This window comes from Lepisosteus oculatus, chromosome 10 (genome assembly GCF_040954835.1).
Source record: "Lepisosteus oculatus isolate fLepOcu1 chromosome 10, fLepOcu1.hap2, whole genome shotgun sequence".
NCBI lineage: Eukaryota > Metazoa > Chordata > Actinopteri > Semionotiformes > Lepisosteidae > Lepisosteus > Lepisosteus oculatus.
In genome coordinates, this window is record NC_090705.1 from 29,358,550 (window position 1) to 29,383,817 (window position 25,268).

The 25,268-nt window shown below is 34.3% G+C and overlaps 1 protein-coding gene across 7 annotated transcripts in view; it reads right to left on the minus strand.

Annotated features, from left to right (window-relative positions):
• Window positions 1-25,268, minus strand: part of tbc1d5 (TBC1 domain family, member 5) — a 212,981-nt gene that overhangs the window by 92,590 nt on the left and 95,123 nt on the right. For all 7 annotated transcript variants that reach the window (XM_015357494.2, XM_015357495.2, XM_069195066.1 and 4 more), the window contains one exon: window positions 6,273-6,339. In XM_015357494.2, the coding sequence (XP_015212980.2) occupies window positions 6,273-6,339 (67 nt within the window). The remainder of the gene's footprint in view (window positions 1-6,272; window positions 6,340-25,268) is intronic.

Sequence of the window (25,268 nt, forward strand, 5' to 3'; positions counted from 1 at the left end):
AACACAGTTACAAATAATGACAAAGGCTGGTATAATTTTTTTTTTAGTTTTCCAAATTGGTGGCATTGTCTTAATGCAAGGTGGCTGTAACAAAATCTTAGCCATTCCACATTCAAATTTTATATTTGTGCTCTAGTTCCCAGAGAAATGTGCTGGTTCAGTCACTTCAAAACTACTTTTATCTTTCGAACTCGAAATTTACGAATAGCTTCTAAATGTTCTTTTACACCATATGTAAGTGGAAGAGATTGTATGTGAGTTTTTTAAATTGCCTTAAAACAAATTCTGTTTGCCTTAAAATAAATACGTGAGTAACACCAGAGCCTGGGTGATTTGCTGGACAAATGCAGCTTTCAACCAAATATTAAATATATATTCAGTCATATTCAGCATTGTCCCTAATTTACACTTTTTTAAACATTCCTCATACATAGCTATTATAACACTGAATGAATTACTTATAATTAATCAGAGAAGGTTATGGACAAGTAACTGGATGGTTTTTGGTTCAAATCGCAGGTGTTGCAATCAGTGATTTTATGTTTTCTATTTCTAATTCAGGAGGATCTGTAGAATTTTGTTTTCAGTGTAACATTACAGTGTTTTGCGTCAAGCAATGCCAAAAAATGTCAATTAAATACATTATGATTCCATATTGTAATAAGACAAGGTCCAAATGGGATGAATACTATGGAAGCTACTGTATAATGTAACCTGGGCTTAGAAAAAGTCTAAGAAATGCTGAATGAAAACTTAGGTGTATGACACGATTTTAAAAAAGTTTTAATTCATCTCATCCTCCTGTCTTCTCTTAACTAGGATGGTTTGGTTTCATTAAAAGGTGTCTCAACCCATTTCAAGTACTTAAATAGTGCAGAATGTGTCCCATCATTGCATGTTTCAGTCTGGATCAACATCACTGATCAATTATGACTGGGATTTCTTAAGCAGCAAGGCTCAAAATAGTTCATCCCTGCTTGCGGCAGGGTTGAGATTCGACTATAGGTTTTAAGGCGTCCAGGGAAACAGTGACCTCTGCAACTTTACAGATACTTGTAGCCTTGCAGAGATGTCAGTGAGGGATGAAACTCTCTTCTAAATGCTGCTGAACCTTCTGTTACTTAATTGCAGACTTGGTAGCTGCAGACTTTATATATGGGTGGATCACAGGAACCTGTCTGTACTTGCTTATACTCCCCTTGTGGGTTGAGTGAGCCAAAGTCACCCAGTAATATTTGTACATTCTTATGTTGAAAATGCAGACAAAACTGGTGATTACAGTTTGGGAAATTACATAATAAACAGTGATGTTTAAATATCTAGAAGAAAATATCAGAAATAACTGGCAGATGTCTTATGCTTGACCTGTCTGGTCCTAGACAACTGACTTTGAATTAAAAGAACAGTTTTCCCCCTTTCTCTAGGAATGATCAGAAACATTTTTAGGACTGCATGAGACAGGTTTAGGGTGTTGCTCAGTAAAGCATTTGTGCACTTGTACAAAAAAAAGAAAGAAATTTAATTCCCTGGGAACCTTCTGTCTTAGTTTTAATGTAAAGACAGATTATATATTGTTATAAAGTGTCACTACATCGTGACTGAAGAGGTTCAGGATAATACATTTACCATTACATTAATGGTATGTTTTTATGTTACAAAACTGCATCAGTAGTAAAATAAAAGGCTAAATAAAGTCACAAGGAAAATAGTCAAATATTTGTAACATCTCCCGGGCTGTATCATGTGCTGTAATTGATTTTAAAAACACAACCCTTTATGTACTATTTGCAGACATCCCATAACATGACATTGATTTTTTTTCAGGGAACAGAAAAGGAAGATCCGGCCTTCAGTCATACTGAGTTCAGGACTCCAAAGTGATTGAATTAAGGGAGTCCAAGGGGCAATCACAATATTTTCTTACCATAGCAATGTAACTGTTCTTGGTAAACCCAGGAGACTAAGGTACATTCCAAATGACTGCATGAGAGAGTCCAAAACCTTTTAATGAGCAATTCTGCTTCTTAAATCTTTATTGAGATTACATAGCATTCATTTCTTAAAGGCCCAGTTCAAACATAGGTCAATTACAAGTAAAAAAATAAATCCCGTGGCTCTCAGCAGACACTGGTCTGAATCAAAAACAACTCAGTTCTGAACAATGCAGCTAGGCAGAAATCAGAGAATTTGTAAATTTGGAATTTATCTTTTAATTCTGCTGTTTTGCAGTTGATGTAAAGTCAAAAGAACAAGGAGTTAATTAACAAAGGGACAGGACATGTATACTGATATATTAGTCAACTGTTTGATAAGACAATTACATCTCGAATAGAAGTATGGGATAACTTACATTATGATTGTTAGAGTGCCTGGCAAAGGTATCTACTGTAGATCCTTCTTATGGTGCCCCACTTTGTGATATTACAAAATAATGCACACTCATTTTAATAAATAATTTAATTATTCAAGGTCTGAAAGCGCAAACTGACTAAGTTCAGAAAATACCACAAGTACCTGGTGTAGAGAAAAAAACCTGAAATATGTTGACTGCATAAGTATTCAGATCTGTGAAAGTTTTATTCAAGCACACAGCAATGTCTCTGATATTCTTAAACTTTGTATAAATACTTTAGAGTACATCTAAACCTGTGCAATATGACATACAGCATTAAAGAAAATAGGTGCATACAAAGATAGCATACTGCATTTTTACAACTCCCTGCAACTGGGATTTCTTCAAATGCAGTTTATCAGAAAGGAAATATGCTACTAGTTGTTCTCCTATTCAGCTGACTTCCTTGCACATGATATCACCATCAATAAAAACAGGCAAATCTAAAAGCTTATATCAGCTCATAATAACCTAGTGATACTACTGTATTCAATAACAGACTTCATCTGGAAACAGACAAGCAGCAAACAACCTAAAACTTGTCTCCTCCTCATGTGCTCCCTGGGTGCCTGACACCTGTGCCTCATTAATGCACAAGTGGATTAGATCTGCTGGGAAAATAATTTAAAATGAATTGTTCTAAATAATTCACTAAATACTAAAAAGAGAGACTTCAACTTAGTCTTGATCTTAGAGATAATCCCTCATCACTGTTTAAACCTGTTGTTAAATTTCCAGTAATAAAATAAACATTATTGAAAATAATTTTAAACCTTAACCATTCTACTATATAGTGAAAGAGTACAGGTGTTGTGTAATACAAAACATATAGCCAATGCTCTCAAACCCAAGAGAAATCAGGATGTTTGATGTTTTCATAAGACATGTCTGTTTATTTCACTGGGGAAAATAAACATGTGGCCTAAGTACATGGCCTATTTTATAACCAATTAATATAAAGAAATAACAATCATTCAGCCAACCAGCTAGTCAAGCACTAAAGTACATTTAACAGTAAAAAAGGACTTTAAAGAACTTGAACCAGAATTGAAAGCAAACTGTACGTGTTTCTTAAAATCCTAAATACAAATGTGAGCTTTTAGCTGTCAATTGTATGATTAAAATACTAAGTAATATTCGAACAGATACCCCATGATATTAAGATTTAAAATACAGTAATAGCACAGAAATACAATTTAATGTATTTCCAAATGAATCAATACAACTTCTGTTGTTTTCCCCCAGGTTTTTTTAGGATTAAAATAATAAAATGGTTAAATAGCTTATATTAAAGCACAGCACAGCCCTCATGCAAAGTAATATGAGAATGTGATATCTAACTTATGTAGACTTGATATATAATGTTCCAGGGAAATCATACATATACGGTAATTTCTAATATTGCAATATCACCATAACAACAGTAAAAGCAACAATAAGAAATTATAGGTAAAATAATAATGAGGCAATAACTGCCTCTGCTAACCCAGTCTTCTTCAAAAACACAGATACATACATTCACATCCTGTTTATACTTCATTTCACAGTTATAAAGGACTGACTGCATGTGTTTACATGCTTCCAAACGGCCCAGTTTGAACTGTTTTGTGCAAAACTATATGAACATTTTTTTTTTGTGATCTATTGTTACCACAAGTGTATTTTTTCATCTATATCAGTGTTTTCCCTTGAGTATTATTATTGTGGTTTAGAATAATGTCGGTGTTTAGAGTAACATTCACACACAAGACAATGTTTTGCACTTCATTTGAGAACATTTAACCACAAGAATTACTGCCACTGCTTCTTATTCAATAGGTCAACTCCTGTAATAAGAAATGTTAAGAAATGTGTATGCATATTTTTTTACACCAGCTGACATCTGATTGATTTTTGTCAATGTGAACCTTTCTATGAGTTTGGGAGAAAAAGTCTTGCTTTTGAAAATATGCCAATAAAATAACGATAAAAAACTCCAACAACACTGCAGCTGAGTTACAGCCTGTCACTTGCAGGAGCAAGCTCCACAGTTTGTGGCAAGCATGCATTAATCTGCATGTGGGCTTGACCTGCCAACAATCAAATCCTTTTCAGCTTTTTACTCTTATAAATGACACACATTTTTTGAACTATTTCGATTAGTTAATTATGGGCAGAAAAAAGTATTAATTTTCTACACAAAATATAGAAAAATCACTAGACTTAGGCTTTCCACGGTCTCCTGGGACTTTCTGAATTTCTCTTACATTTGTGGGATCTGAAACTTTGTTGTTCTTTTTCATAAGGTGTGACATACTATGATTCAGAAGCTGCTATTAGACTATCTTGAAAATATTTCAGGTATAAAATGGTAACCGTTATTGCTTTAGGATCAGAACCTCACAACTAGAAAACATCAGGGGCATTAAATCAATAGTATAAAGTACTGTTGCACAATGGTAAAAGTTAGGCAACAAACATTTAGATATGTATTGTGTCCACACTGCATCACTATTTCATACACTGTAGGATTAGTGCACCACTTATTTCTCCAGCTAAATGGCAAAAGAAATAGGAATAGAAGTAGGAAAGCTTATTCTATATAAATCTAATTCTTAAAATCTGAAATGTAATCTAAATGCTGTAATAGTTTTTGGACACTGAAAACTTCACAGATAATGCATAGTGTATCTTTGAATTACTGTAGTGTATAGTGTACATTGTATTAACATAACAGACTTTTAATTACTGTAATAAGAGACAAAAAGTTAAGGATAGCCAGAAAAAGGAAGAAACTGAAAAATTTCAGGAAGCCATCCAACTGCCTACCAAGAAACTATGCTTGATATCTTGTTTTGCCATTTTAATAAAGTGAATTTCATCTAGTTCAATATGCAATCCCCCAAATGTTAAATTTTGTGCCTTAATAAGTAGGACTTCTTTTTTATTCCATTTAAATTGAGCTGCAGACAAAAAGCTATCTAATCAAACAAATTAGGAATTTACAAGGTAATAAATACATAAAGGAAGACATTTTGGATAATAAAAAACCTTAGTTTAATACACAGTTGCTGTGGAGACTTGAAATCCTAAGAAATCAACATCTTTAATTCCAGATCTCATCTCATTGTCTTAAGGGAATGGTTAGTGCTAAGACACATGGTATCTGATTAAAACCACTACAGTTTGTCCCAATTTGCTTCTTATGTACATTTCATATCTCACAGTCTACTATTCAAACTATTTTTTTACATAATGAGTTTGACAGTCTGTCAGAAATAAGGGACATAATACTTTATTTTATTTATGAAGAACATATGCAGTATTACACAGAATGGATAGGGAAGACCCAACATTTTACAAATTCATTTATAGTTTCACAAAACTGATGTATAGTTCTAAATAATAATTTCTGTTTAAATATTATTAGCATTTTGAGATGTAGCATAAAAATGTGTGTGTCCACTTATACACCTGTCATTTGTTTCTAAAGCAATGTTATTCAGGGATAACAGCAGGGAATTAAAAAGGCATAGTAAAGTGCTGATAACCTGGGAAAAAGATCCTGAGATCTCTCAGGACAAATGCAAATGCAGGAGACAATAGCAACACCACTGCTAGAAAAATGCAAAGCAAAGTCTGATGTACAAAATCTAAAAATCTGCCAAATGTCTGTGCAGCCTATTCTGCTCTCTGCTGCTCAGTTTTGGAGCCAGGTGTGTGTAACATTTTCAATTAAAATTCTTGTAAATGGAATATTTCTTTTTGTGCTCTAACAAAACAGCATGAATTGAAAGACAAAAAAGCAGAGGGAAAGAATAATGGGAAGACAATTCAGACAATGTTTGCTAACAAACTAGACAATAAACAATAAAAAATAAATCTATTTATATGTACTCACCTGTAGGAGATGAATGTACTGTCAGACTCTGAAAAGGTTATTGTTCCACTGCTCTCCGCAGATCCTCCTACAATTTACATTTATGGAAAGATTAAAACATTAATTGAAAGCTGAACTTTCATTTAATATATTGTACATGAATGCAACAGAAATAACACTGACTTAATATCATAAATATAAATTCATTATTTGTAGTCAAAGTAAAGTGGCTGTAGTTTGTGCTGCCCTTTACTTTCAGGAAGTGTCACATCACTTTGCAGAGAGCACTGCGCACAAATACAAGTTTTAAGCACTGATATTTGTGTTTTTCGAAAACAGAATTTTAAGGAAAACATTCAAGGAAATATTTAAGTTCAGTGACATACACCATGTATTATAGCCAAGTAGACAACTGAACTGTGAAAAACTAGAACTATGTGTCTGTATGCACATATTAATGAATACGGAACCACAAAAAACAATATAATAGTCTTTCTTGACCACAGTTCTGAGATGCCAATGAAGAAAAAGGAGCTGTAGAACAGGGTATAAACAACACCAGTCATTTATAGTCATGATAGTTTGGAGGCCTTGCTTTGACTTTGCTTGACTTTCGGACTTAGACAACAAAAGGGTTAAAGATTCCTCATTAAATAAAACAACATAAACATTTTAATAGTATGAAGCCCACGAGAGAGAGAGAGAGAGAGAATCATTTCCAACAGATTTGTGTGCTTAGGATTTTCCTTAAGCTATTATATGTCATTTTCAGGTGATTTGAAGGTGTGTATTTAAATATATACTAACATGTCTCGATAAACATTCTTTATTGCTACTTGAGGGCTCTTCTGTACTTTGGTAAATACTCTAAGCACATATTTCAGTTCTTCTTTCATAATTTTAGTTCAAACTCTGTTTAATGGTTTATGTTAAATGTCAATTATAACCTAAAATTATCATATTATATTACAACTTCAGACACTAAGGGAACTCAGCAAAAGTATAGTCTTTTGGATTGCTATCTGAGACATTGCTCATTTTTATAATTTGAATCCAGGTGAAAATTTTCAGGACAATTTTATTCAGTAACACTTTTGTAACATTAGGGGGTGCTGTATATATTTTTAAACATCTCAAAACACACTGATTTGTTCAGAAGTGAAACAAAGCAAATGGCAATAAAGTTTAATCATTGGCAGATTGAAGAAAATTTAAAATACCGTTTCACTTTCAGACTAATAAATGAGGATTCCAAAGACAATATTCCAGAAAGAAAGAAAAAACATCAGCGAAAAATACTGAAGACAAAGGACTAATTCCTCAGTGCATTAAATACATTAAAGAACACCAGACTAAGAAACAAAGTTACTGATGGTTGTGCTTCAGCAAAAATTAATGCCTGGATTTGTTTATGTTATATCCTCTAAGTATCTATGGAGTTGTAGGCATCAATGTCGAGCTCCTGGAATCTCTATTGCTATTTTCTGGACCGAATCAAAAACATATTCAAGAAATTCCAATTTTTTGTGAACAAAAACATATGATCAACTAAGATGCATGATAGGATAAAAATATTAAACTAAAAGAATTAGTGAACAATATTGTTTCTAGTATGTTTGTCCATATATGCATACTATACAACTGTGTGCATAGTTTATATATATACTGTAAACACAATTTGGAGATGACAGTAAGAAAATATAGATTCAAGAAGTTGATACACCACATTTTAGGTACAACAAAGAAGCTTAACTTGAAGCATTTGTCAACATGTACACTGTAAGATTTGAGGTAGTTGTGGCAGGTAAATATAACGTCTTTCATAAAATATAGTAAAATCTTATTCCCATCTTATTCCCATCATAATAAGATTCATTATTTTATGTTATAATACATATTATTAGATTTATTACACTGAACAATATCAGATGTGGAGATCCATAAATTACATACAAAAACAACTGCTTGCATGTTTGGCCTGTTATTTAAACCAACACTTTCTGGTATTTTTTTCTTGTGCCCGATCCTCAAAGTAAAGTAATAAAAGGAAATATTGGCTTTAATTAGTAGTTTTAAGTTAAAGAGTGTAAGATATTCCTCTGGAATTAAAAATAATTTGAAGGCATTACATCACCAGCCTTGACCTAGTAATCAGGCATTTAGGTCAGCATATTAATATTGTATTTCCCCTTAAATAAATTACAAGTAATATGCATGCACATGCACACAAACTGCAATATTCTAACTATAGCTTATGAATAATGGAAAAGAGTGCATTTTTTTGTTAAATAAAAAAAACTTTTTTATTCTATTATAGTCAATAAATCAAAAGCATTTTCTCTAAAAAACAGATAAGTATGTGTTATTGTACTGAGAGGCCAGCTGTTTCTAATAATTTAATGAAGTTTTACAAGCAATATAAAGAGACAAAACAGATGTGGCATTAAGAATTATAAAGTTGGTAAAACTTTTTAACAAGTGAAATATATTTCAACACTGCAACAGCAGAACGAAGTATAAAAGGAATTTACACATACTTCAATTCCAAACCTATCAATCAAACCCATGTTATTCCTTTGGGAGCTTATTTACATGCATATTTATCAGCCTCACATGCTAATTCCCTGCTGTTTTATGCCTGCGAGGCATGTTTATGACTCATAATTGTTGATCTCCTTTGATATATTTCTCTCAAGTAAGACATCATTTGGTTTTGTGGTCTAAAGTCAATGAGGCAAGATGACCCACCCTTTCAAACGGAATTTACAGTTCAATATCTATCATGACCTATTGAGCATCTAACATTTAGCATGTGTTTTTGAATTCTAAAGATTCAAATTAGGAGCACTGCAAATACATCTTTGTTATTGATGGTGGCTTATTGTAATAGGGCAATAATAGAGGGATAAGAAAATTAAAAAGAATGAAACGTACACAGCTAAAAACGATATGCATAATAAAATAAGATATGTGTATAAGTATGCTGTGTTACATACAGTATGTACATATGAATTAAATAAGCAGCATTGGAACAGACGTAGCAACAAAGTAGTGATACATCACCTATTAAAAAAATACCTTTTGTCAAATTAAATTAAATGAATTAAAATGTCACCAAAACATCATCGTAGATAGATACATCTTTTCATCCCTTTTCAATAACTGGACATCAAGCAAATAGAAAGATTATATTTAAAGTGTGTACTCTGCTTCAGCAACACACCATGCCCTTAAATAACTCCAGGTAATAATTAATTCTGAGGTCAAAAGGCTAACAATGGAAAAACTGGTGAGACTCAATATTAAAAGAAACAAAAAATGTTAGGGCATGTGTCCATTATCTCTTTTCTAACATACTGTACACCCATTCCCAAAACCGTACTTCAATATGGAAGTAAGTTAACCGCAAGTGCTCAAGAAGGAGATAAGGTCCCTCTCATTTAAAACAAAAATCACAAAAAGTGAGCAAACAGTCCAGCTAAAGTATGACTACTTATAATTATCCAATAGTTATAAGAATCTATATAATTAAGTACCATACCTTTCAATAAATTAATGTACATCAGTATGCAAAGAAAACCTACTGAGGAAACACCAATAACAGAAACCAAGAATTCAATGTAAAGAGGATTTAATAATATACAGCTTCAGTATGTTGCTTGCAACATCACAGCAAATTCCTTATTCAGAACATTCTATTACCTGGCTAATCTAAGTAACAGTTGTAACTGAAACTATATTTATACCTAAAGATATATGTAGGTTTGAAAAAACGATTTTAATAGTTATAAAATAGTTTAGAGGGCTAAAAGATTCATTTTTTAACCTAACAATTGTTTTTAACTATAAGTACTTTGCAAAACAGAGCAGAGCAGAGCATTATGGAATTATGTTTAGGAGTTTATGTAGTACTGGATTGGATGTGTAGTACATACTTTTTTAAAATAACTAAACATACAACCTTTACATTATGTTTTTTGTGTGAACACCAAATTGATACTTTCAAGTTAAATTACTGTGGTAAGTTATATTTTACCATTAAGTACATTATTTTCAGATTTTAGAAACGTCTTCAGCAGGATTACTTTACATTGCGCTAACAGCCATGCATGCACCTTATAGTTTGGACTTAAATACCAGCCGCTAAGCAAGGCTGGGTCTAGAATTGGGAGACATCCAAGAAAAACCAGGCTGGAGCTACTGCATAAATGATGTACTGTCTGCAGACCAGAAGATGGTTCCTTTCTCCTGGTGAACAATTGACAAAACAGTGCACAATGACAGCGGACACTATGCAGTAGAAATGTGGTTCTCAAACTGTGGAGCGCCCCCAGGTGATATGCCAGATGACCCTGGAAATTTGTTGTGTGCACTAAAAAATTGGGAGGGGTTTTCATATTTTCTATTTTTATAAAATAAGTTTATGTGTCAAATACGCAGCCTATGTACATAGCTACGAAGATACCAAGTCGCCAATTGTATTAAAAGAAGTTATCTTTAGTAAAGAGGGAGGCAGGAGAATGTGCGTGTTTTTGGAACACTACCCATCTTGTAAGCACAAGAAAGTGTGACAGATAACAGAAAACAACAAAAAAAGGACTGTTCTAGGTTAATTTGAGAAAGATATGCTGAGCATCTCTGTGTTTTGCTCTCATTTGCATGAAATAAAAACTTAACTTCTGAGATGGACTCCTAACTTTTAAGAGGAAACTGAGAAAAAAATTCTTCAACAGCACCATATTCGCTTACAGAACAATTGATAGAAAATTAATACCTTGCAAAAATCAAGTATTATGTAATGGCTGAAAGGAATAGACGCCAAGAGTACTGATCTTTCTGTTATGTAAGCCGCTACCAGCAAGAACTACAGAAGAGCACATATTTCAGCTTCTGAATGAATTGCATCAACTGGAAAAAATGCAACGGAGTTTGTACAGATGGTGCTAGAGCGATGACAAGATGACATAGTGGTGTCGTTAGAATTAGACGAGTTACAAATCACGAATTAGAGAGGTTGCTCCAGATATGAAGTGGACTCACTGCACCATCTACCACGAGGCCGTGGCAGTCAAGAAAATGCCTGAGGATTTAAAATCTGTCTTAGGCTCTGATGTGAATTTGTTGTGAATTAATGTGAATTACAAGGCTCGAACAATGAATTCATGTTGGTTCAGTGTGGTTTGTAATGAAATGGGCAGCGAACGTGCAGCTCTTGCTACATATTAAAGTGAGATGGTTATCAAGGGGCAAAGTGCTCACGAGGCTCTTTGAACTGCAGATGTTTTTGAATGACCAGCAATCTCCCTTGGCAAGTCTGTTTGATGATCCAGTGTGGCTGGTAAAATTAGCCCACCTAGCTTAAATATTCTCACGTGTGAATGAGCTAAATATGGGACTGCAGGGGCTCTCTTTATAATTTTTGAAGTGTCTGACAAGATCACTGCTATGAAGAAAAAGCTGCAGCTTTTTGTTAATAAAATCAACACATGTGATGTCTCTGCTTTCCCAACTCTGGAAAACTATCTGGACACATATGGTGTGGCACTTGGTTCTGCTGTTTGTGATGTGATGTGATGTGATTGCAGTGCACCTCTTGTCATTGGAAGAACAGTTCTCAGAGTATTTTCTGTTTGAGGCCACACCAGAGTGGATCAGGAACCCCTTTAATGTTTACTGATGTCATAGGAATACCAAAGGATCTGACCTGTGCTGAACAAGTTGCTCTAGTTATCATCTGATGCGACTTTGATGTCAGAATTGAAATGACAGTCACTGTTGGATTTCTGGATTCAAAGACAGTGACAGTGAGAGTGAATAACCATCCCTCTCATTAAAGGTTGTGCAGTTTTTGATGCCTTTTGCTACTACCTACTCTGCTCTCACTGCAAAGAACCGCAACAAAACGGATGCTGAGCCAGATCTGTCTCTGAAGCTCACTGCCCTCGTCCCTGACATTACAAGGCTTTGCTTGATTAAACAGGCTCACCCCTCTCACTGAAATGGTAAGTGCTCAGTGCTCTTATTATTATATGTGTGTGTGAGTGCATGTATGTTGATCATTGAGAAGATGACTTGTAGGTGGTACTTGGATGCTTTGGTTTGATCAGGGGTGGTACTTGGTGCCACTGCAGTAGAACATGCTATCCTTAAAAGATAAAAAGTTAAACTGAGGTCCTGATTACCAAGCTTGGGTTCAGAAGAGGAGTCCAAACAGTTAAATAGTAATTAACAGGTAGTCAGGTAGGTAGCTACTTTTATTGTCATTAAAGAGCCCATAGGAGGGTTTTGCACAATCTGGCCTCAATGTAAATTTCCTTTTTAATCCAATTGGTGAAGTACTGGACTTGGGTTGCTGGCACACAGTAGCTGCTGCGTGTCTCCTAGATGGGTTCAGCACATATTATGAAATGAAATGCACATATGAAATGACAATGAAAAGGTAAGTAATTATTATCTTCTCAACTTATAATATTGGCATTTGTTGACAATTCAGTAAGAAGTGATCAAATGCACTATTTTTTTCAAAAGGACACAGCTACAAAATTTTAAGAAGTGCTAGTTAAAGCCTCTTTGTAAAAACATGCAAGTGGTAGTTTTTTAAGGCTACACCCATAACTCTTCTGATAAGGGTATGCACAGAAGATACTGGTATTAAATGCAAAATCAACCAACACTCCCCACCTGGGCAAACAGAGAAACAAAATTGCAGACATTGTAATCCTCACACCAGTTATAGAGTGCTTGAACTCAACAGGCGGGTTCTTGCAGGTCAAAGTCGCCATATATGGTCACGTGATCAGATGAAAAAGAAGGTGCTGTATCTCGGGATCAAAAGCAGCTGTTTGTACTTTTTGTAGGGGGGGGCAACTTCACAGAGCTTATCCAAGAGGCGGGTATAGTTAGAGGCACATGAACCCTTTATTCTCTGCTACAGCTTTGCTGAAAATAAAAACTCAGGCACACTTAAAGAAATATTTATTAAGGTGACAATACACACTACACACAACATAAACCTACAACACACAAGTTTCTCTATGTACAGTACAAGTTTATAGACATGGCATTTCTCTTACCAAGTATTCAACTCTTAATGTCTACCAAGGCCAGAACAAGAGATAAGCTGCTTTCTAAACTATAGGTAAGTAGAATACAACCTGCAGTTAAATCTGTCTCTCTACAAACATGGATGCCACAAAATAAATGTGACCTATCTCCCTATTCTAAAATGCACCCACTAAGAAGGAGAGGCCGATTTTAACTGAGGGATTCTTCACTCAGGAAATCTAAGATCCCTAAGAATACAAAATAGCAAGCTCTCTTACCAAGGTTCAAATACTCAGCTTCATACTGGGTCTTTTCTGTTGATCTCGATCAAGAATCTCCCACCTGGCACACGTTTTTGTGTTCTGTCTCCTTCTGTCTTCTTTTTCTTGTGGTCTGTTTTCCCAACTCTGTTCTGTCTTGATCTGATCTTATATGGTGTCTTTCTGGACGGCTGACTGACACATACTGTAATTATTTACCCAAAACTAAATTAACTAAAGTAAACCATGGTAAACTTTATGATTCCAGAATCACTGAATCTGAAGACTTCATCAAACATCGCCTTTGATTTGAAGTTGGAAATATTGACACTAGCTAGGCATTACCCATAGTTTCTAGATTCTTTTGAGACATCCATAATCACCAACAGCTGCAACATTGATTTGGCTCAGATAATTCTACATTCTGAAAAAGCACCAATGTTTTAAAATATATAATGTTATTATATTTATATGTATATTTATTCTATTTATAAAGCGATATATATTATCATGATGGAGTGGAATGTAATGTAGAGTTAAAATGCTGTTACAAACAAGGCTTAAATAAAAGATTAATCAACTGACTGACCTATTGGTTCCATAGGCAAGGAAAACAATGGATCTGTAAATAAGCATCAGTGATGAGTACGTATAGAAATAGAAAATGTGTTACAGAATAGGCATAGGATTTAGTGTATGTTGATTCATTAAAGAAAGGCATAACTCCAATCTAACAGATTTAATCAAATATTATAAATGTAGTGTAGATATAAAAAAAATCAATGTGAACATTGAAAAATGAACACATTCAAATAATATGCCTATATCAATCATTGTCACTAACCTATTACTGTCTGAGACTCTTTTAGCCAATCTCTGCCTGGAATTTCCTCCCCTTAAACATTTCGTTATATCTCTGTAGCAGAAAAGAGCAGGAGTTCAGGGCATAAACTGAAGCTAACCCCCTTGACTTTGAGTGTGAACAGTCAAATTTCTTTTATTTCTTAATGTGTCCACTGAGCAGACAAACATATGAATTTTGTTTTGGTCTTCAGAGGTCAGGATTTTCCATTCTAGGCTTGTCAGATAGCTGAAAATGCTTGTAGGCCTTGAGCTAGGTGTCTACCAGCTCGGATAAACATTTGGGACAAATTGTTTAATTATACATAATGTTTTGTGAAGACTGGACCTGGAATGAAATTTCTCACATCCCAAAATAAATTATAAAAAAAATTTTAAAAGCAATAACAATAAAAGCCATAATAAAATAAACTGCTACAAAAACCTTAAGACACTGCTAGAGAGCCGTTTTCTGGAGTAAGGCATTAGAAAAAAAAACCTCAGAGTTGCCTTCTAGTGTGAAATAAAGGACTACTGAAAAAAGCTGATAAGAAACTAATTGATTACTCCTTCTGAGTCAATGATTGACAGCTAGAAGGCTGGTGGAAAGCAGCCTGAGCCTTTTAGAGGAAGTCTCACCACCTAAGGGCTCTGAAATATACAATGAATGGCAGCATTTTTTACCAATCAGATCACCTTATTTCTGGCGGTCCAGTTTCAAATATCTATTCGAAAGCCAATAACCTTCAGTCTCCTCCAGGTCTGGAGCTGGGTTAGTCTAGCCTTTTGTGAATATATATCATGCTTCAGAATAAGGTAAAAACATGGGATATATATAATTTTGCAGGTTTTTGCAGTCATGTTTTGCTAGCTTACTGATTACCTTATCAATGGACTTTGGAAGTTTGTAAGTGCATCACAGATAAAAAGTGTCCTTGTGATTGATTGCCTTTATATTTTTTGGTTCTGAAAACAGTTTTGTAAAGCTCCGGTTGTCCTTTTTCAATTGATAACATGTTTTGAACAGGTTTTGTGTTTCGTTTGGTAAAAAAATATGTTGCAGGTCTCAAAAGCAAATATTGACTTAGACCATGGTCACATGCAACTATGTGGTGCACAAGAATAGTTTGATTAAATTACCTTGGTGTTTTTTGGTTCTGAAAATGGTTTTGTGAAGCTCTAGTTGTCCCTTTTTAGATTGATAAAAGGTTTTGTGTTTTGTTCATGTAACACGATGAAGTGAGAAGCGCCTCTTAAGTCAATATTTACTTAGCCTGTGGTTGCTTGCGACCACCCTAAACGTTATCCATAATCTTTAAGAGGGACTTCCCATGCCAAACACCAGTATGATTTCTGCAGCTGAAGTGGTTATCTGACTAGATAACAGGCCAATACAAATGGAGACCAGATGGCAGGGCCACTTGTCAGGCTGGAAATTTCCAGAACATTACCGTTAGCTAATGCGGCCATGTAGCATACTTATAAAAAGAAACAATAAATGGGAGACAAAAATTAAGCAGGAGGGGAGAAGCAACAAGAAAGCAGAGAGTGAGTTACAGCCTACAATTCATTTTTATCACTGGTCCCCTCCTTAATGAACTGAACCTAAGAGGTATTGTGCACTGAAGTAATTTATAACCAAATTAACTGATGGGAAAGGAGCTGTAATTTAATATTTGTGGAGCTGTTAGTTTCTTTCTTAAATCCACCCCTTAACACATTTTTCTGAGACCAAAGGTTGTTTCCTCTCTAGCTTTGGTTTAAATATTCAGATGTACTTTTGAGTACATTGGGTTGGGAAATGTTGGTGATGTACAGATGTGGCCACTCAGAATGCTTGGGGTGGTTTTCAGTGTACCACAAAGAACATGCCGTTGTACATCAGAACGTACCTCCTAACACCCTTTTTATTTTCTCAAAATAATATGATGCTGGACTGTACTACTCTGTAAAACTGTTGGGTGGCACAGTGAACCTTTAATGTACCAGAGCTACAGGTTGCTGTACCACTGAGCTACAGGTTGCTGTCACCCAATGCTTATTTTAAAAATGAAAATTAAATGTTTATTAACCCATATGTAATCTCCTGTGCTATTTATTATGTACAGTAACACTAACCAAATTTTTCAGTTTTTCATAAAATACAGTATACTTAATAATTAGTACTGCGATGGACTGGCGCCCCATCCAGGGTGTACCCTGCCTTGTGCTCGTTGCTTGCCGGGTAGGCTCTGGCTTCCCGCAACACCGTATGGTATAAAGCGGTTTGGTAAATGACATGACATGAAATAATAATTAATAATAAGTAATAAATAGCAATTAGAAAATTTTATTTTAGGTTTAATTGAAAATATATTATACATAGAGACTTTAAAACAATTTATTTAAAAGCAAATAAACGCAAAAAAAACAAAAAAGAAGTTAGAAGTGTCTAACCTTTGAAAGACTCAAAGAATTACTTCCAGGTTTTAACATACTTCTCAAAATATAAGAATCTTTAGATGATCCATCAGGTAGACCTAAAGTCACTGGCATTCCCTTATTTAACCACTTTCTAAATATATGTTGATTTTTTAAATCAAAAATAGAATTTAAGGATTAATGTCATACTTAAAGGAAGCGAGAGACATTCTAACAACTTTTATTAAACACATTATTGCTCAGGTTAGATACTGAAAGTCTCTATATGAGGAAAAAACAACACACACTCTTGAAATATTTAGAAATTTACCCTGAGAGTATTTTCACCTTTCTTAATTTTCTGACACATACAAATGTGTCTAGAAATGTAACCAATAGCTTACAGAAACATACCTTGTATGGTAGGGCTTTTGCAATTATTTGTACAGATTTATTTATGAATCATAGTGAAGAAACATTTCCAGACCTGGGTCTAATCCCTTTCTTTCTCATAATTCATAATTCACTTGGTATAAATGTTGTCCACCTAATAGTTATGGAACTAGATTATTTTAATTCTACTGATCCTCATTTAAAATTTACAAGGAACAGTTAATCCAACCTGAATATTTTAGATTAATTATGTTATATAATATACAGGACTCAACTCAATACTACAATATATTTGAAATGACTACTTTTGTATTACTGTGAACCTGAACAGAGAATGATCATCATAAATCTTACACATTAAATACTCCTGTTGGGAGGATTTTGTGTTTAAGGCAATAAATGATATAAAACCAGATTATGCATGTGTAACATCTATCAACAGATACTGATATATCAATAAATATTCTATTAGACAATTATCACACACATTAGACACATTTTTTCATGTCATACAGCATTTTACCGGATGCAAATTAGATTATGTTAATAGTAGCCGGAATCACCTTGTAAAACGGTGAGGTGGAGCTAATAAAGCTTAACCTCTCATGTACAGCATTTGAGCTGTCACCAGAAAACACTCGGTTTCGAATCCCGATCATTGTTGACGGACAATCTTTAACCAATTAAGAATTTAAGTTCTATACTCTTTAGACTTTTAATTTTAAACTGTGTATTACAGAATGTTAAGCATTAAACATTAAAAAGTTGGTATATTTTATGAAAGCAAGATTGCTCAGTTGGACAAAAGTACACAACCTACCACCTTTATCATAAATATTTTAATTATGCAGAAAGATTTTATGCGAAGATATTACTAATAATATTAATAATGGATTACCTTGGACAAGCTGAAACCCAAAGTATTACCCTGGTCCACTTTCTTTGTAACCGTCTTTGTAAACAAAAAACTTTATTTTTTCATTGACAAAAAATAACACCACAGGATTTTTGTTGATCAGATCACATATTCATTTCCAATCATACAAAGTAAGTTTTGAGAATCTCCGATTCACCATGCCTTTCACATGCTCATAAAAGATATTAATTTAGGAACATAAACATATTACGTAAACTGTATATGGCTGGTATTGTTATTTTAAAGAAAAAATACACACCGGTATACACACTTTCTCCTTTAACATTTTAAGCATCAAAGTCTTACATGTGGTTATTTTGGAAACGTTTTTTACGTGCTCCTTCTGACCATATTGTTTATATACTTTGTAAAAAGCGATAATGTTTTAACCTTTTCTGTGAATTCGCTCATTATTTCGCTTCACATTGCGTCGGGCCTCACAATACCTTTATCCACGATATGGCACGGCCTCTTGTAACTTATTGCTTAAATAATTAAATTCTGAAAATTATGAGTTTCTTTTACTGTGATAACGAGTGCAAGTTTTCATGGAAAATGGTAATCAATTAACTTTGAATGTTTTGTGATATTTAGAAAGAACAACAAATTCAATATAGTGTCGATAATATTCATTGTCAGTAATAATATCAGTAGCAGTTTGAAATTATTCGTTATTATTAATAAATGACTTAGTTTCGAACATGTTGTGATATTTAGAAATATAAAAAATGTCAATATAGTTTCCATTATATTTGTTATTTTAATTTTTCAAAGAAATTTTTATTTCTTAAAAGAAAGCTAATGGCGACAGCTAGGGTCGAACGCCAGACCTCAGGCTTATAAGGCACAAGCTTAAGCCATCACACCATAGACGCAGTCACGTGGAAAGTAGTGAAACAGCCATACATACAACAGCCGAATATAATTATATTGTTATGAATTTTTTTAGATACACGATTCCATATTATATTCCCTATTAATCAAATTCTAAAAATATGCTTTTGTTTACTCTGATAACGAGCATATTCGCAGAAAAGGTTAAAAAATTATTACTTTTCACAAAGTATATAAACTTAATATGGTCAGAAGGAGCACGTAAAAACGTTTCCAAAATAACCACATGTAAGACTTTGACGCTTAAAATGCTTAGGGAGAAAGTGGAATACCGGTGTGTATTTTTTCTTAAAACTACCAATACCAGCCATATACAGTTTACATGATATGTTTATGTACCTAAATTAATCTAGTTTATATTCATCAGACGCGTTATGCTCCTCTTCTTTATATGCTCAGCTACTAAAATTTCCGTTTAGTTGTAAAATTCCATATAAATATTCAATACTAAGCAGATTAAAACGTGCACAGTAAAGAGATTAAATGATTCCATTTTTTCACTATCGACCAATGCACCACGAGTGCCCCTGTTGGTCATTTTGGCCAGCCAATCACGTACCGTGGTATGATGTAGGTAGTTGCGTGCAGTACGGGTTTACTTTGAATGGCTGCGTCTGTAGTAACTTCAGACAAGCACAAAATACAAGAGACAGAGCAGTACATAAAGTTGTAGGTCCGCTGAACGCTTGGCTTCTCATTCTGTTCTGTATATTGTGCTAATACAATACATTTTTCAAGTTTTCAATTACCCCCATTTGATTAATTAATTTAAGATTAGTGGTTGTATCAGTTGCAATGCAGGACATGGAACGTATATGTTAATATGTATATAATGTTCAATTGCACATGTGCATTAGCCAAAGGAATACTTAAAGATGAAATGTACAACATAAATAATCTAATGAAATTACAGATCACGCAAATACCAGATAAAGATGCATAGTCAATTCAAGGATAGCTTTTCCTTGAAAGGTTTATATAAACAAAGTTAAACAAAAGGCAATTTTGAAAACTCAAGAATCTAAGACAGCAGCAAAAGTTAAAGCCTGCACTGAACCGTCATTTTGCACTTGCCATCTCCCGGCAAAACATGAGAAATCATTTACGGATTGGAATGTAACTAAAGAAACAAAGAATGTGCCCACTGACTATTCAACTTCAAAAACAAATAAGAAATGGTGATAGTAATTGAGAGCTTGTCGCTTGGTACTTCCAGTGTAATAAGATGAGTAGAATCTTTGTCTGGAGATGTCTTTCAGAACCAACAGCACTTAAAGCACTGCAAATGTTGTTCACTGCAGTTCAATCAACCTGTTAACATGAGTGACACAGCACAGCAGATTGCTTTGTGTTCACACTTTAGACATGTTTTAAAATGATCTTCTCATACCTTTGCCCCTCAAAGAAAGAACAAGAGTTGAGGATATCTACAATGAATACAAAAGGTGCACAAGTATAGGCTACGGTGCACTTTGCAGAAATGATGCAGAAGGCATTAGTCTTCTTTAGTTACCACTGTTTAGTCCACCGGGCCCATAGTTATAGACTTGCATGTGTAATTAAAGAGATTATTAATGAGCAGAGGACAAAATGTATAAATATATGTATATAATTGATTTATGTAACAAATTAAAAATAAAAATACAATGTCTTACTTTCAGAAAATGGCACTGCAGTTAAACATTTTGCTGCACTTTATAACTGATGAACAACTGATCTCATTTTTGTACATTTAATTTTTACATTATTTTGCTTGAAAATATTTTGTTTATATTATATGTAATTTAATTATATGTAATTTAATGGTGAATTCTGATGTGGTACAGATTGATTTTCTAGAGGGCAATACATGATTACGTTCATGAAATAACTATCTAGGAGGAGAAATTTCAGATGAAACAGTATGTGCACGATCAGATGTTATTTAATTTGTTTTATCTTTAAAATTAAATACCATGAAACTATTGTAAACTTTATTTTTATGTATTTCAAACCAATATACCTTGGTCTTATGCGTCACGTACAAATTTATTTGGTGAACTCTATTATCAAAGGCGACTTACAATTGTGCCCTATCATACATAGAGCAGGCTAATGCCGGTGTCACACTACATGATATGACACAAGCTCTAGTCAGACAGTAGGCCAAATTTAACGACTTCGCTTGCTGAATCTCGCTGCCTTTTCTGTCCTAGTAACTAGTAATCGTAGGGGGTGAATACATGATTCCCTCACAACTTTTCATCACGGTTCCAAATCTTGTATTGCGCCGCAAAAGTACCGCGAGGTCGCTTCTTTTTGGCAGCCAATCAACGTGGAGCACACCGGAATAAAAGAGCACCACACAAAAGTAAACAAACAACATGGAGAACAAGCAGGTAGTTGTCGCCTTCGCTGTAACCTGTGCACTCCTTTGTGATGAGAATAAAAAAAAGAGGATACGCCAAAAAACATGGAGTCGACTACATTTGTTTGGTCGTGGTACTTCTGGTTGAGTGCTCATTGGCTGTTGACGTCGCAGAGACAAGAGCCCACCCCTACGACTTGTGACTCGCTATGAGAAAATCAAACCAGTTCGATTTTGTCACAGCGTGTTGCATAGAGCCATAGGGGCTGTTAAGAGCACTATGACTGAGTCGCTGGAGGTGTCATACTACACAACCGACGGTAACGGGCACACTCTGCGACTATCTACAACTTGCTGTGATTTTCTTACGATTATGTAAATGAAGGCTACGACTAAATCCTAGGAAAAGTCGTGTAGTGTGACGCCGGCTTAAGTGAAGAATTTTAAGTTACCTTGCTCACAATACAATAGCAGCGTCCCACATTTGAACCCACAACTCAGAGATAAGAATACTATTTTAATTGGTCCAATGTGAAAAAGAAAGGTGGATGGCATGAAAAGGCATGAAAAGACTATGAATTGACTTATAGTATATACAGGCATATACCACAAAGAACGTTCTAGACTTCACCTGGTATGTTTTATGTAACTGTTGAAAAAGACTCACTTAAAATATACAGATCTCAACAACATATTTTATTGTATCTAAAACAAATTTACCCTTCTGAAACAAATGATATTTTTATACTAGTTCTGAATTTTTGTTCTCAATGATAACATACTGCAATATTAAATTGATTAAATGACTTGATGCAGTTCTGCAAAACAAAGTACAGTCAATGTCCTATACAGTTTATGATGCGATGGTGTACAAAAGCAGGAGGAATAAAGAGTTTCTTAGTCAACATACACAGACATCTGCTGGTCAGTATGCAAATCCTGTAAACAAAATTTAAATTATACTGGAAAAAGGTCAAAATATGAGTCAAAAAGAAATATTTAAAACCATGAAAGAGGAGATTACTGCAACTGCTATCATCTTTGGACAGTTTATGTTTTAACCTTTAGAGAAACATTAAAAACTGTGCTTTTGTTAGTTTAGTTCTTTAGCTCATGTGTGTCCAGGATGCAGATTGCAGAATTGTTTTTTAATAATAAATTATTGCAATTTGTTAATTGTTAACTGATAATTCTGGCAGAACTTCAAGTGCTGTGTTAGATGGCACTTGCCACTACCTCCACTTGGGTTTGTTCATGTCAACATTTTAGATTTTCATGTCAAAGATTCATTCCTGAAATCCCCAAAAAATTACTACAGGTGCACTGCATAACAGTCTGTGTGTTTATGTCTAAGAAACAAAAACTTTAGGATATCTATGGTCTTTGCAACTGGTTAAGAGGGTGTACACGTAAACACAAGAAGAGTGAGTTGAAACTTTGCTGATGCTATCAGAACTGCAGGCAAAACCTCTGATTACATCGGCACCATCTATCTAGAGAACCAATCTGCCAGACTGAATGTGGCTGTCTGGTTTGCAAGCAAAGGCGTGGACTCAGCGACTTCATCATGTCTAGAAATGAAAGAAAATAGTTGTTTGGAACAAAGAGGAGTCAGAAAAAACTGCCCAAACCAACATAACCTCGGGATCAGATGGAAAGGTCTGCTCCTGGAAAACACCTTACAGTAGTATATCAGCAGACACAGTAAAAAGTCAGTTGAGGTCATTGAGAGCAGAAAGCTTTCAAAAGGATTTCTTCACTGCTCAGACGAAGCTGAGAATATGAAATGAGGCTAACCCTGAAAGAGAACCATGGGAGCACTAGTCTATAAAGCCATGAGCCCTAAGGTTTGGTTTACAGAAAAAAATTTAATAACAATGCACAGAGTGCAACTTTGGGGAATTTAAAACAAAGAGAAATTAAAGCTACATTACCTAATGATAAGAACAGAAAAGGACCTATTTAGAATTTTCTCAGGGGGTCAGCGAAAAGCTCAGTGTAGACAGAGAGTCGTATTAGAAATGATGACACAAACAGTGATTGGCATTTAGTTCACCCTATGAGCTAAGAGTTATCATGGTATTTTCTGTATTACTCCAATCTATCATAGCTAATAGGGAACTAATGGAAAAAAAAACAACAGATTTTACATAAATTGAGTTTGAGCCTCATCTGAGGTTAAGTACCACAACCATTTTGAACAGGCTGCTTCATTTGCCCCTAAAAAGGCTACAAGAAAATGTGATGTTCACAGTATGTTGTGTACAATAAGCCATCACAGAGCTACTGAATTCTGAAATGCCTGCTGCAGATTGTACTCCCCATGAATTATGTAGATAACAGAAAAGATCTGCTCTATAATACAACACTAGCTAGGAACAAACTCTATTATATTACCAGAAGCTATTTCAACTAACACATATTAAAATCTACAAAACGCAGCACAACAGACAGAAAAAACAATAATACAGGTGTGCATAACATTAAATGGTTGACCATAAATATGAATGATTAATGATGGATCAAAGTGTAATAACAGTAAAATCAATAAAAATACCTGGCCTAATTAAAATGCAAAAATCTCTGGTTTTTCAAAATCCAGCACAGTATAATTATGCTTTTCTATTCTGAACCACATTAACTTTAGCTTTTTATCAGACTGCACATTAACACCTGTTTGCAACTTTTTTGTTTATTTCTTAAATATAAACAAGAAAGCTATAAATGTTATCTCAGGATTAGCTTTCAAATACAGGTATCACGATTTGTTTATTACCAACATGGAACATATTTCTTTTTTCCTGTTTTTCTCTTAGTAACCATCCTCCCACACTGTAAAGCTGCAGAATATGGCTTGATTCAAAAAAAATGTCTCTAGCAAGAGAACAATTCATACAATACTTATTTGCTGTTTAAGGGCATAATTTTAGTCTTTGCCTTTTCAAACAGTCAAAATTGTGAAACGAATCACATAAAAGACATTTTTCTTTATCAAAGAATGGTCATTTGACTGTGAAAATGTAAGGTGATTAATGAAGATGTTAATCAGTCAGTAAAAAGATATTCTTGTTTTTTAAATGAATTCATCTTTAAAGAAATTAACATGACAGGCCAAAATATTTCCATAATTGAGGTCCTGTATTACTGAGGTCAAATGTGATTTCAGTTGCATGCAAAAGAAAACATAATATTAACAAACATATTCTAATAATGTAATTAACTAAAAGTTAGTTTAAAGCACTATTTTAAAAGTCACACCTCTATGGTGAGTTTTCCAGTATAAAAACAACTAATTCTCACATCTGAAAGTTTTGCCTGTCTAATCTGTCATTAACAAAGAATTTTAAGCCACCAAGTATCAAGAACTATTTAACAAAATGGTACAAGCTCTAGAAATATCTTAAAATTATTTTAAGGCCCTCAAAATGCCAACCTTTAATTGTGAACACAGGTAAACAGACATACTCATAAATTACATACTCATGGTCTCAGTATTATACTTTTCAGAACTGTCAATGTTTTGCGCATATTATATTCTCAGTAAGGCACATAAACATTGATTCAGACTTGTATTACCTATCCTGATTTTGATGCCTTGTCATACAATCACAAAAATGAGAGAACTTTTTAAATCCACTATCTTAGAATGCTGAGATAACAATTATAATGAATCCTAGAGATAAATATTGAAATTTCATAGTTGTACCATGACAAGCAGGGTACACTCTGCATGGAATGCCAGTCCATCACAGGGCACACGCTGACATAGATATGCACACTCTCACACTAGGGCCAATTCTCCCAGAAGCCAATTAACCTATTAGCCTGCAGGAGAAACCAAGGCACCCAGAGGAAACCCATGCAAACATGGGAACAACATACATTCTCTACACCGAAAGCAGCCTAGGTCTGGCATTGAACCC